This window comes from Phascolarctos cinereus, unplaced genomic scaffold (assembly GCF_003287225.1).
Source record: "Phascolarctos cinereus isolate Bilbo 61053 unplaced genomic scaffold, phaCin_HiC Scaffold_5;HRSCAF=322, whole genome shotgun sequence".
NCBI lineage: Eukaryota > Metazoa > Chordata > Mammalia > Diprotodontia > Phascolarctidae > Phascolarctos > Phascolarctos cinereus.
Window position 1 is genome coordinate 374,665,502 of NW_027555958.1, and position 14,802 is coordinate 374,680,303.

A 14,802-nucleotide genomic window follows, 5' to 3' on the forward strand; every position below is an offset into this window, starting at 1 on the left:
CAAAAGCTGAATGAGGCCACCTAGTACAGGGTGTACTATTAAAGAAATACAATGCTGGGAGAACTATATACTCTTTGACTTCTAATCCCAAATGTTTGAGGTTTAAAACTTCATTCTTCATTCATTCCACCCCAATGCATGATGAGATCAAAATTCTGAGGCAAGTACTTCCGCCTTCATCAGGCAATAAGGAGCGAGAAGTCCAAGTTTTCCTTTTATTGGACAGAAAAAGCTACCTAGCCTAAGGACTAGGAGGAGCTTGGTATAGTCACAGAAGCACAATAATGACCGACACAAAAGGAATGATGCCTTCGAGACAAGATGCTAACCCTAAACCAAGATATGCCAGAATCCCAATTCCAATCTCTAAACTCTAAACAAACCCTTTAATTCGATGACAGGCTCTCGGAGCTGGAAGGGACGTCCGAGGCCGCCAGGTCCAACCCACCCCAAGGCAATCCAGACCAGAGGTCCTCCACCTTTTTTCGGGGGAGCTCCCTCCTGGGGTAACCCACGCCGCTTTTGGACAGCACGCCTCCCTCTGCGCTCTGCACCTGCCTGCCACCCCCCGAGGCTCCCGGTTCTGCCTTTGGGGGGGACACGCAGCGAAGTCTGCGGAGAGGCAGGGGAGATGGGGCGGAGGAGGTGGAGGACCACGCGCAGCAATCCCTCCCGGGGGCCGGGCATGCGCGCTGAGCACGCGACGGGCCTCGCCTCGCGCCCTGAGGTGCTGGCTGGCGCCCCGAAGCCGCCCCCTATCCCCTGCGGTTGTTTGTACTCTCCTTACTCACCGCAGGCTCCCGGCGCGAGGAAAGCCAGCAAGCCCCAGAGGAGCGGAGCGCCACCCATGCCGCCTGCCAGAGCGAAGTCTCGCGGTCTGAGCACGAGGAGGGGACAGGCCTGAGAGGAGATGCTCTGAGCCCCCGACACTCGCCGCACCTCAGTTAAATTGAGGCCGCACCTGGCGCGGGGCCAAACCTCCAACTCTCCCTCCTTCTCACCCTCTCTCGCCCCCCTTCCCGGGGCGCGTGGCGGGGACGTCTGTGATTGGCTCGCCGGGCGTCCGCCCTCCTCCCATTGGCTCTCTCTCGGAAGGGACCCGGCCAACCAGAAGCTGGCGCTGATTGGCTCGGCTTGCCCGGCTAGCGGAGGTTTCAGCAGCTCCTTTCGGTACTCGATCTCTACTCCGAGCCAGAGCTCTTGCGGGGTGTAGGAGGAAAGATTCTTTAGGAAGATGCTGCATAGACTGCAAAGCGTCTTGCTCTCGACGAAGCAACCGAATCATTTAGTGTCAGAGGCAGGGCTTGAACTCGGGTCTTCTGCCTCTCAAGACTGCAAACCGCCTCTAGGCTTTCCAGGGTATTCAGTATAAAATAGTATAAAATAAAGATAAGGAGGCATAGAGACACTAGATTTCATTGATATAGGAAGCTTCTCGGGCGAGAAACTTCCCTCCCCCAGTGCAGACTGGCACCTTTTAGAAAATTCAACCTAGAGAGAGGTTAAGTGATTTGACTTGGGTCACACAACATGAAAGTGTCAGACTTGAACCAGATCTCCCCCGGTTTGTGCTGTGCCCCACGGGGCCCCAACACTCCCAAATGCTGCCTGAACCAGATTAAAATGTAATTGGGAAATATTACAAAATAATTGGAAATGACACAGTTAAACAGATAACGTTAATATGTGGTTTTCTATGGCAATCTATAGCCCACAGGGATCCTGGTGTATGGTTTAGTGGCCCTGGTTTCTATTTGTGTTTGACACCACTGCATTACACCATATTTCCTCTCAATATAATTATATAGGTATTCAACTAACATTTACTAAGCACTTCCTATAAGTCATTGTTCCAAGCTCTATTTTATATTTATTTTTAAAGTGCGTGTGTGTTTTTGGAGAATAAACTGAACTTGGACTCAGAAGTCCTGGGTGCATGTATGCCACTTACTAATTGTGTGTCTTGGAGTGTTCAGCTTGGAGTCAAAGAACCAGAGTTTGATTCTTGGCTCTTATTTGATCAAGTTGCTTGACTTTTCTTCTGTTTCCTTATCTGTAAAATGAGGAGAGTGCTTCATAACCTCTGTGATCTTTTCTAGTTCTAGACTCAGGTCTAGTCATAGCTCAGGTATGTTTTAACTACTCTGTGTCAGTTTCCTTATTTGTAAAATAAAAGGGTTGCACAGATGACATCAAGGGTCCCTTCTGGCTTTTCAGGACCTGTGATTCCATCAATGTAGCACATGTAGACTCCCTCCTTAGATACAAATTGGGAGGCAACTCACCTGTAACTTAGTGTCATGGAGAGTTGCCTAGGACACAGCAGAGGACTTGCTTATCTGTGGGTAGGATTTGAAATCAAATGTTCCAGACCCCAAGGCATGCCATTTATCAACTATGCCATGCTGCTTCACATTTTAATTCATAATGTACCTGAAAAATACTGAAATAACATTGACTCATACCTGACAACTTCAGTTACCTGGTACCCAGCCAAGGACCTTGACAAAAGAGACAGCTATGTTAAAGCGGAAAGAACACATAGGTCTTACAATAAGAAGACATGAGTTTGAGTTCTGCTTGGGTAATCCTGGTCAAATCACTGAAGGTCACTGAACCAAAGATTCACCTCACTTCTAGGCCATCCTCATGTCAAGCTACCTGCTCTCCAGACTCTACTTTCAGCTCCCACCCCTGTGGTTCTGGACCCTGATGGATGGGCATTTGTTCACCTGATCTTGCCCAGTCTCTGGCTGGTGCTGTCACTTGCTGACTATCTCCATACCATCCCCCACATGTCCCCTTTCCGACTCTGGCTCTGAGAACAGTAATGAAATCAACACTACCATTCTTGGAAAGAACATATCAATCATTTGCCATATGACTCCAGTTGCCATTCTTTTGGAATTCCCTGTCCAAAACATTCCTCAATGACCACCATTCTCTTATATTGATTACCTTGCTAGATAAGAATATTAGTTCCTTGAGGGCAGGGACAGATTTACTTACTTGTATTTGTATTCCCAGAACTTAATACAGTGCCTGGCACATAATAAGTGCTAAATAAATGCTTTTTCCATTCATTTATCTGGAAAAAAAAGAGAATAATAATAATACTTGTATTATCAATCTCATAGAATGTTGTATGGAAAGTCAGTAACCCTTAAAATGCTATATAAATATAAGCAATTTCTGGGCACAGTAATTGGAAATCAGACCATTGAAAGGCAAAGGGAGAACAGAGATATTCAAGGGCCTCAGGCTATAAGGAAATGCTTTTTGGAGAGGGTATAAGTTAGATAGTAGCCTTTCCCAGCTCCATTTCATCCAATATACTTCTCTAATACTATTAACATTCATAATGCACAGGTCTTATCATGTTACTCTTTCTGCTTGCATCCTTCAATGCCTATGGAAGAAAGTCCAACCTTAGATAAGTATTTGAGACCCCGGACAATGTAGTGCCAACATAGCTTTCCAGTCTTATCTTGCACTACTTCCCTTCCTTTCTGGCAAACTAGAACATGTCCCCATGCTTTTCTGTCTCCGTGTATGTTCATGCTACTTTTCCCTATGCTTGTTATGCTTCCCCTCATGTCTGCCTTTGACATTTTACTTAGTCTTCAAGGCCTCATATGCTTTCCTCCATGGAGCATTCTCCGAATCATTCATCTGTAAGTGGTCTTTTCCTCATTCTTCCTCTTCCATTCTTATATCATTTTGTATTCCTCTTATGTTCTATCATATTTTAACTTATACTACCTTTATACTACTTATGTTTGTGCATTCCCCAGAACGTAGCTCAGGAAATACATTAAGAGAGATGTAGTGTTGAAGATTAGAGAGGGGGATTATCCCATAGTAATCTTTCCAATACTTCAATACATCTAAAATCCTGTGTTTAATTCTGTGCACCATATTTTGGAAATGAAATCAATAAACTGGAGAGTGTTTAGAGAAAAGCAACTAACATGGTAAAGAGCTTGGAGATTACACCATATCAGAATTTGCTTAAGGACAGGAGTGAAGAAGAAAAGAATGAGAGGGGATGTGATAACTACATTCAAGTATCTGAAGGATTGTCATGTGGAAGAAAGATTAGTTTTGTCTTACCTAGTCCTCAAAGGCAGAACCAGGAACACTGGGTTAAAGATGCAGAGAAGCAGATTTAGGCTTGACTTCCCAAAGTTGAATGGGTAACCTGTGTGGGGGTTGTGGATACCCTATCCTTAGAGATCACTAAGCAAAGACTAGACGACACTTGTTGGTATGATGTAGAAGAGTATGGGTTAGATTAATGCCTTCTATAAAATTGTGCATACCTATGATCCAGCAATACCACTACTAGGTTTGTATCCAAAGAGATGATAAAAATGGGAAAAGGACCCACATTTACAAAAATATTTGTAGCAGTTCTTTTTGTGATGGCCAAGAATTGAAAATTGAAGGGATGCCCATTAGTTGGGGAATGGCTGAACATGAATGTAATGGAATACTATTGTTCCATAAGAAATGATGAGCAGGCAAGCTTCAGAAAAACCTGAAAAGACTTATATGAATTGATGCTGAGTGAAGTGAGCAGAACCAGGAGAACATTGTACACAGTAACACCAACATTGTGTGATTAGCAACTTTGATAGACTAAGCTCTTCTCAGCAAAGCAGTGATCTAAGACAATTCCAAAAGATCGTGATGGAAAAATGCTATGCACATCCAGAGAAAGAACTGTGAACTGAATGTAGATTGAACATATTATTTCTCTTTTTTTTTCTTTCTCATGGTTTTCCCCTTTTGCTCTGATTCTTCTTTTACAATATGACTAATGTGGAAACCTGTTTATTATGATTGTACATGTATAACCTATATCAGAATGCTTGCCTTCTTGGGGAGGAAGGAGGGACGGGAGGGAAGGGATAAGGAAACGAGGGAGGGAGAAAAAAAATGGAACTCAAAATCGTATAAAAGTGAATGTTGAAAACTATCTTTACATGCAATTAAAAAATACTATTAAGTGGGAAAAACTAAACAAAACAAAACAAAACAAAAAGATTAAATGCCCTCTGTGATTCTTTGTTGAGCATGTAAGTAGATGAATGAAAATGGAATATATTATAGCAGAGCGCAAATAATTTGGTTTTTAGAGTTGAAATATCTGAGTTCTAGTCCCGTCTCTTTGCCTTCTCAAATGAGTGTCTCTGTTTCTCAGATTCTACATTTATAACATGTATTAATTACCTCACAGGGTTATTATGAAGGAAGTGCATTGTAAACCTTAAAATACTATGTTATTGTAATTAAACGAATTCTATTGTGCCCAGCAAGTGCTTCATCATTGCTTCTTGAATGAATGAATCCTAAGGCCCACCTGCTGTTGTTAAAGGGTAAAGCCATCTCATTCAAATGCCATAAATCCTTCTCTGGATGGGCAGAGCATTGGATGTTGGTATGTTTATCTCAAAAGACAACTGGCATCTAGCAAGACATTCTTCCACCAGAGATAGCCAAGTGAAGACTAGGTTGGCATCTTTTAGGGGCAGGCCATTAGAAGACTCAAGCACACTTTCACTGGGGTGGGCTTGGAAGGAGGTGTTTCAGTTTGAAAAGTAAGAGGCTGTGTGCCTAGGAGTGCAACCCAGGTTTCAGTAGCTACCAATAGGTCATCAATTAGGTCCTTTCATAAGTCTGGGACGTATGAGGACTGTTCTTTGGAAAGCGATACTCAGATCTGGATTCAGCCTAGTCAAATAAGGTAATGAGCTTACAATTTCCTTTTCCTGGACCACAGGTGCAAATGACTATTGCTGAGACATTTGCCCTTGCAGACAAAATCTATATGGTGTGACGGTAGACATTATACCTAGTGATAACTATCCTTCTCACTGAGCTTTAGAAGATAAAAACTGAATTAGGCTTACAATGTGAGCACACACATTTCTGGTTAGAAATGATGCTGTATATATGGCAAATGTAGATTTCTAGGGGCACAGTGATTTGTGAAGAATCTTGGACTGTGACTCATCCTGTTTCTGAGGACAGTTTCTGTTTTCATTCCTCTAATGACTCTCCTGTTACTGTCCCTCAGGGGTACAGGATATCCTAGGGGAAGGAGAAACTAGTGCCTTATACACCAAAAGAGGTAGCTGACATGGTGCAAGGTACCATGAAAGAAGGAATTAAGATTTCAGATAGAACCATTGGATTTTGTGAGATGGCTCTCCATTTCCGAGGAGTTAGGAAGAGGAAAAGAAAGGGCAGCTCAATCCCAATATTATTTGAGGTAGCCTTCTGCTTTCAACATATCTTTTCCAGAAAACTCCGGTTAGGAAGTTCTCTTTAAGTAAAGGGCACTTGAGGTTCTGGTGAGTCTACCTATCAATCAGAATCTCCCATCCATTCCCTTTCTAACTGTGCTGAAACATATCTCCTCCCTACAGCCATCATTAGTTACTCTGCCAACTATCCAAATCCTAAGGCTACCACATTCTCTAACATTATGGCCCATTATGGATAAAACACTGGAGCTGGAGTCAGGAAGACCTGAGTTCAAAATCTGCTGCAAGTACTTACCAGCTTTGTGACCTTGGGCAAGTCACTTGACTACTCTCAGCCTCAGCTTCCTCATTTCTAAAATGGGTATAACAAATCCATGCATCTCACAGAGTTGTTATGAGGATCAAATGAAATAACTTAGATAAAGCACTTTGCAAATCTTAAAGCACTATATAAATGCTATCATCATCATCGTTATTATTCCAAAATTCTTCAGAACCTGGCAGCCAATTTCTATGGGACTTGGCAACTTGATTGCCACTTATCTGGCTTGCTTTCCACCCTATCTTTTGCCTCATGTCTAGAAAATGTAATGAATTCATAATTTACATAAAAGTCTTAAAGAAGCATTTTTTGCATTTTATTTTAACGTAAACATCACTTTAGGACCTCTCCCCCTTTTGATATAGCTTCATTCCAAATATATATGCGTATATATATACATATATGTAAAATATATATCTTTGAATATATTATACATAAGTAATATTTAATATTTTATATAATATATATTTAAAATCATGCCTAAGCCCATTAGTGAAATGAGAATAATCATAATTACCCAGAAAGTGCTAAATTTAGGTGTTAAAGTGGGTGTTGACACATGATAGAAAAGAGATTACCATGAGAGAAGAAAGTCTTACTTTCTCCTAATGCAAAGATCTAATGAATTTGAAAACTTATTCCTGCTTTTCTGTGTCCCATTCTGAAGACTGAGTTTAAGTATTACACTAGTGTGTTATACAACTACTAGTTTATTTTCCTTTATCTAGAGTTTTGGGCCTTGAACCCAGAAACTTATGCAAACAGTTGAACTTAGAAATCTGGAAATTTGTGAATAAAAGTTTGGTTAACTTCAAAACAAAGAGGAACTCATCTGCTTGGGGGTTTCCAGCCTGACTTTGGTTCCTATAGTGTTCTGGACCCTTAACACTGAGTTCATTCAGAAGTCATTCAAAATGATTGTAAAGAAGAAATTTCCTCCCCTTCTAGAAGGCTGACCATGGTGACACAATCAGCAATAGTTTTCAGGTCATGGCTAGGAGAACCAATAAAGATCATTTCAGCCTTAGGGAATGGTCAGCTAAAAAGAAAAAAAAAAGCATCTTTGTTACCTTAGAATAACTTTCTATGATCAGTATTAATAATTGGTTCTTTCTCCTTCCTCCCTCCCACCCCTCACCTCCAGTCAATATTAATACTGAACACTGTCTAGCAGTGTTTTCAGATGTTAGGAACACAAAAGAAAATTGTGTAATTCAAGTATTTGAACTTGAGAGTAGGGAACATTTTCAGGGACTTCCCAGGGCATCAAACATTTTGCATATGCTTTTACTACTTTCTGTTCCTTAGGAACTAGACACAGAGAGGCCATGTCTTCTCTTGGGTTCTTCTGCCTCTCAGCAGAACTCATGGATTTACATGTTTAAATTTTTGCCTTAATATCCCTCACCCTAAGCATTGTTTAACTACAGGTTACTGACACAAGTACCTAGTCATTCCAGCAGTGATGAAAAGTGCAACAATACTACACCTTGATGTTACCAGTTATGCCAAGAGGGTGTCACCTCATCATTGCCACCAGCAATTGCAATGAATAGGTTTGTATATGCCAGTGTCTTTGCAGGGGCAGTGGTAGTGATGGTAGGAAGCTCTTTAGCTTCTCTCAAATCCTACTCATCTGTTCTTTCTTTCTTTTTTTTTTTTGGTGAGGCAATCGGGGTTAATTGACTTGCCCAGGGTTACACAGCTACTAAGTATCAAGCATCTGAGCCTGGATTTCAATTCAGGTCTTCCTGACTTCAAGGCCAAAGCTCTATCCACTGCACCACCTAGCTGCTCCTCATCTGCTCTTTGGGTGGGGTTGATCTTTTTTTGGGGAGGGAGGAATTTTTTTTTTTTGGTTTAAAAAATTTATGCACACACATATTATTTCTAACTTCTGGCCACAGATTTAATTACCATCTTAATGCCTTTACTCTCTTTGCACTATTGAGAAGTCCTTCTTATTTGTCTTCCTTGGACATCTGTTCCCCTCTCCCCCACTACTTACCTTTGTATAATTTCCAAAGTTATTCTTAGCCTCTTTGAATAGGTACATCTTAAAAATTAAACCAAGAATTAAATGACCACCTTTCCTAAGAAAGACTTTTTCTTTGTACTCTGATCATTACTGCCCTTTATATAGCTTGAGATCAGGATTTATAACTGGTCAGTACAGTGGAAAGAATGCTAGATGTGAAATCAGAGAACCTGTGTTCAAATTCTGGTTCTGTTACTTAACATCTCATTTGTAAAATGAAGCAATTAAATTAAATAATGTTTGTGTTCCCTTCTACACAAAAATTTTTTTATTTTAAATTTTTGTTTATTTTACTCTTTTTCAGTTCTCAAAGCTTTCTATGTGTCTCTTTTTTTAAAAAAAAATTTTCATTCTGAATGTCAACACCAAAATTTGCAAATTTTAAAGCACAAGATAACATAGCAGCAGCAAAGGAAGCTTATACTAGCTGCTGCCATTCCTTAGATCTCTAATCCCACCCAAGTGCCTATCTCCCTATTTCTCTTTCTTTTGGTTTTTAATAGGGATGGGGCATGGGAAAGGAAGGTTTACCAATAGCAATGGAAGAAAAATATGACCATTGTAATATTGTAAAAAACATGAAGAAGACAATAGAAGGAAGAAGAGTTTTGAAAGAAATATATAGAATTTATTACGTGCTTTTTACAAAAAGCAAGCAGTATGAAATGGAGATTTATGGGTTCAGGTAGAATTTTCTTTTTGTATTACGGAGTGTTTATGGAAATATGGTGTTTATGTAAATTTTGGCACTGTGCTAAACACTTTTTACAAATATTTTCTGATTTGATCCTCACAACAATCCTGGGAGATCAATGCTATTATAATGCACATTTTACAGTTGTGGTTAAACTCTTTTGAGGACAGTTTACAATAGGTGCCTCCACTTTCTCTCCTCTCCCTGTCTTCTTAACTTCTTACAGCCTGCCTTCTGACCTCACTATTCAGCCAAAACTATTTCCTCCAAAGTTATTAATGATCTCTTAATTTCCAAGTCTAATGACCTTTTCTCAGTCTGCATTCTTTTTGACCTTCCAGCAGTCTTTGGCACTGTCAGTCATTCCCCTTTTTAATGCTCTCTTCTCTCTAAGTTTTTATGACACTACTCTCCCCTGGTTGTCTTCTGATCTATCTGACTGCTCCTTAGTCTCCACTGAGTAATCTTCATCCATGTCATCATGCCTACTAACAGTGGGGGTCCCCTAAAACTCTGTCCTGGGCTCTCTTTTCCCTCTATACTATTTCAACTGCTGTATTTTTAAAATTCACTTGATGCATACAAAATTTTTCTCCAGCCCCTCAGTTTTATTCTGTGTTTGTCTGCTTTTTAACTTTTTCTTGTAAGCACATTACTTCATGCTATGACAATTGTAATAGCCTCCTGATAGGTCTAACTGCCTCAAGTCTCTCTCTACTCCAATTCATCCTCCATTCAGCTGCTAAAGCTATTTTCCTAAAGCACAGGTCTGATTATGTCACATGCATACACTCCTATACCCCCACTCAAGTGGCGTCCTATTGCCTTAAGGATAGAATATGAAATGTTCTGTTTGGCATTCAAAGCCCATTATAACCTAGCTGTCTTCTACCTTTCCAGTCTTCTTATACCTTATTCCCCTTACATACTACATACCCTTTGATGCAATCCTCTGTCCTTTGTCTCCAGGAATTTTATCATCATTTCTATCTGACTAATTTTTTTTTACCCTTATCTCTTTGTGTACATTTAGAGAAAAACGTCATAATGGCCTCTCTGTTGTTATTTGGCTTTTGTTGTTTTTCTTGGTTTCTGTATTTGTTTACCCTTCTTATATTTCTGTTGCCTTGGGTATTTGAGAAGCAAATAAATCTCTTCAGGTGTGTTTTTTTTTCTTCTAGAAATGTTTTGAAATTATCTTTATTATCAAACATCCATCTTTTTTCACTTATGGTTAGGTTTAGATTTGCAGTGTATATCACCTTGGAATGTATAAGCTGCATTGCTCATTGGAACATATTATTCCATTCTCTCCTGCATTTTCTGGTGGGTACAGAATAATCTTGTGTTATTTGAATTTTTTTCCTTTATATTCTTGGTCACTTGCAGAATTTGTGGTTTCTTAATAAAAGTATTAAATTTGATCACTGTGTCTTATGGCCTTGCTTTTTTCTTCTTTCTGGAGATGATCTGTGGATTCTTTCAATTGGTATTTTGTTTTCTATGTTCAGAAGTTCTAGGCAGTTCTCCTGTATTATTTCTTGCATTATGGTATTTATGTTTTTTGATTTGTTGTATTCTTCTAGGAGGCCTATAATTTTTAAATTGTCTCTATGCCTTCTGTCTTTGAGATCAATATGTTTTACTTATATAAAGATTATTAAAAATTAGGTGGTTTTACAATTATTTAGTTAATAAAGCTAAAAATCTCAACCATTACGGAAAGTAGGGAGCATTATGCAGTGATTTCCATCAAGTATATGATGTTTGTATGTCCTCCTGAGCACAGTAAAGTGGCAATTGAGGAGATAAGGGGAAAGGGAGAGAATAAGAGGGAAGATAAATTAAAGGAGGGATTAATCAGAAGCAAAACAAACTTTTAAAGAAGGGGTAGAAAAAAAGAGAAGGAAATGAGAGAACAAGATGGAGGAAATACACAGTTATCAGTCATAACTGTGAATATGAATGGGATAAACTCACTCTTAAAATGGAATAAACTCACCCTTAAAATGGAAGACATTCAAACTATCATAGTCACATAAAATATTCTAAATCACAAATAACTAGACGAATGAAAACTGAAACAACTCTGAAGTATTACCAGATTAGAAAAATTGACAAAAAGCAAAATGACAAATGCTAGAGGGACTTTGAGAAAATAGGTTGGTGGGATTATGAACTGGAAAGGAATTTGTAACTTTACCCCCAAACTATCAAACTGTGTATATATACCTTTTGACTCCAAAATACTACTACCCCAAAAAGATTTTTTAAAAAAGAGGAAATGGACTGATAGGTAGAAAAATATTTATATAAGCTCTTTTTGTGGTGACAAAGATTTGGAAACTGAGGGGCTGCCCATCAGTTGGGGAATGGCTGAACAAATTATGGTATGTGAATGTGATAGAATACTATTGTGCTAATGGTGAAGAAGAGGGTGATATCAGTGAAGCCTGGGAAGATGTGTATGAACTGATGCAAAATGATGTGAGCATAACTAGGAAAACAACCTACACAATAACAACACTATTGTAAAGATAAACAACTTAAAAAGATTAGGAATTCTGATCAATACAATGACCAGCCATAATTTCATGGGACTCACTATAAAATGGGCTATCGACCCCCATATAGAGACAGGACAGATTCAAAATGCAAACTGAACCATTTTTATTATTATTTTTTGACATGGGTAATGTGGGAATTTGTTTTTGTTTGACTATACCTATTTGTAATGGGGGTTTTTTTCTTGCATTCTCAATGAATGGGTGAGGTTGACTGTAAGAGCAAGAGAATTTGGAACTGAAAATAATGTAAAATTGAATTTAAACAAAAAATTATGTACACAAACATCCTATATTTTGGTGACAAAAAAGGAAAAGAGATCCTAACACAAAGGGAAAATTTCACTTCAGAGGTATCATTGAGACTTAGGATGAAATGTATATCTGGACCATTCCTCAAGATGGGCATACCTTATTCAAAAGAAACAGAATAGTTAAAATGAATAGTACTAAGGTATGCTCATGTGAGAAAATCTAAGAAACAGAGGAGGGAAACACAATGGAAAATATTTGAAGGAAGGTCAAAGGAAGAAGAAAAATGTTTTATCATTTGAGTATATTATATGTCACTGATATTAAACTTGAGTTTGACATCATAAAAATGGATCCCTACTGATTGCATATTTACTTGGAAAACCACAAATTAACAGTATCTATGTTGTTTTTTTATTTGTTTTGTTAAACATTTCCCATTTATGTTTTAATCTAGTTCAGGCCTTTGAGATTTAAATGAGGCTTGAGTTTGACACTTATGCTTAAACCACCTGATCAGAAAGAGGAAATAGATGAATGTGGTAAACAGATCAAAAGCTGGTACAGAGTGTGTAGTACTGATAGAGGACTACAATTAGCTTTATGCCTGTTGGAGCTCTCTCTGCCAAAAGTAGAGTGGCCAATAACTTCATAATTTGCCTTAGTGATAATTTCATCTTTCAAAAGGTGGAGGAACCAAAAAGGGCAAATTCTATTATGGATTTGATATTAACAAGGAGGGAGTAAGTTTCTGGGGTGGAAATTATGGGAATCTTGGGATTGTGGGAGAATAAACACTCTATCCTTGATTTTATGTTAGAGGAGAAGAAATCTGGGTATGGTCTCATATGTTTGTTTGTTTTGTTTTGTTTTGTTTTTGGTGAGGCAATTGGGGTTAAGTGACTTGCCCAGAGTCACACAGCTAAATAAGTGTTATGCATCTGAGGTCAGATTTGAACTCAGGTCCTCCTGACTCCAGGGCTGGTGCTCTATCCACTGTGCCAACTAGCTGCCCCAGTATGGTCTTATATGAACCCTAGATTTTGATAACTAGTTCTTTTCAAAAATTTAAATTTTACAAGCTTTTATTATCACTCTCTGACTTCTCCCCACATTGAGCAATATAAACAAGAAGAAAGAAAAGAAGATTCCCATAACAAATTTGCATAGCATAGTAAAACAAATTCCCATGTTGCCTATGTTAAAAAATGTGTCTCATTCTGCATCAATAGGTAGATACCTTCTTAGTTTCAGGTTTTTAGCTACTATGAAAAGGCTGCTGTAAATATTTTTTGTACATCTGAGGCCTTTTGTTCTTTCCTTGATCTCTTTAAGGAATAAGCTTAATAGTGGCACAGCTGGGTCAAAGTTTATATACTGCTTAGGAACTTTTTGGACATCATTCCCAGTTGTTTCCTAGAATGGCTGGCCCAGCTCTACCACCAGTGCATTAGTATGCCTCTTTTCCCACATCCCTCCAACATTTGTCATTTTCCCCTTTGGATATATTTGCCAATCTGATGAATATGAAGTAGAACCTCAGAGTTGCTTTAATTTGCTTTTGTCTAACGATAAGTGATTTCAGACATTTTTTCCATATGGTTATTGATAGCTTGGATCTCTTCCTTTGAAAACTGCCTGATCATATCTTTTGACTATTTATCTATTGAAGAAGAATCAATAGTCAATAAACACTTTTTAAGTATATAACATGTGCCAGGCACTGTATTAATACTGAGGATACAAAGACAGACATGATAGTGCATGTCCTTAAGAGAGCTCACAGTCTAATGGAGGAAGACAACATATAAAAAGAAGCTGAAAAGTTGGGATATGGAGTTGGGGAAGGTTCCCAGGCATAGAAGATGATGATGTCCTGAAGTTGGAGCGGGAAATGACTTGAGCAGGTGTTGAATTTCATTTCATATTATAGAATGGTGAGTTTCTGGAGATTATAAAATCCAGGAGGTCAGACGGATGTGAAATGATGGGGTAAATTTCCTGAGTGCTCTCCTAAAATGGCTCTTAGTATTATAAATTTTAATCAGTTCCTTAGAAATCATAGATATGAGACTGTTATCAAGCAAACTTGCTGTAAAGATGTTTTCCCAGTTAACTGTTCTTCTTCTAATTTTAACTGCATTAGATGTGTTTGTATAAAACCTTTTAAATTTTATGTAATCAGAATTGTCTAATTTATCTCCTGTGATCTTTTCTGTCTCCAGTTTGGTTATGAACTATTCCCCTCTGTCTATAGATCTGAAAAATAATTTCTTCCTTCCAGCTCTAGTCTGCTTATGATGTCACTTTCTTTGTCTGGATCATTATTTACTTGGAGTTTATCTTGGTATATGGTGTGAGATGTTGGTCTATGCCTAATTTCTGCAAAACTACTTAGTAGGGTAAATCAGACTTCAGAGTTCAGAGTAGCAGTAAGTAGCCTCTCTTGTAGTAAAACATTTCAGGAAAAGCTATCCCCACAGGGATGGGAGATGCTCAAGAATGTAATTCTGAAAACACAAAGGAAATAATTCCGATAAGAAGAAAAAATGCAATTTATGTGAAGAGGCTGATATAGATGCATAGATAATTCACCATGCAACTTAGATTTTAAAAATAAATATACAGTGGATGGTATCAAAACCAGGTAATAAAAGATA

General features: G+C 38.6%; 1 protein-coding gene across 1 annotated transcript in view; it reads right to left on the bottom strand.

The window, feature by feature from the left end:
- Positions 1-934, bottom strand: part of CR2 (complement C3d receptor 2) — a 46,137-nt gene extending 45,203 nt beyond the window's left edge. Inside the window, 1 exon segment of the mRNA XM_078155775.1 lies at positions 792-934. Within this exon segment, the coding sequence (XP_078011901.1) occupies positions 792-849 (58 nt within the window). The 5' untranslated portion in view covers positions 850-934.
- Between the last annotated feature and the right edge of the window lie 13,868 nt (positions 935-14,802).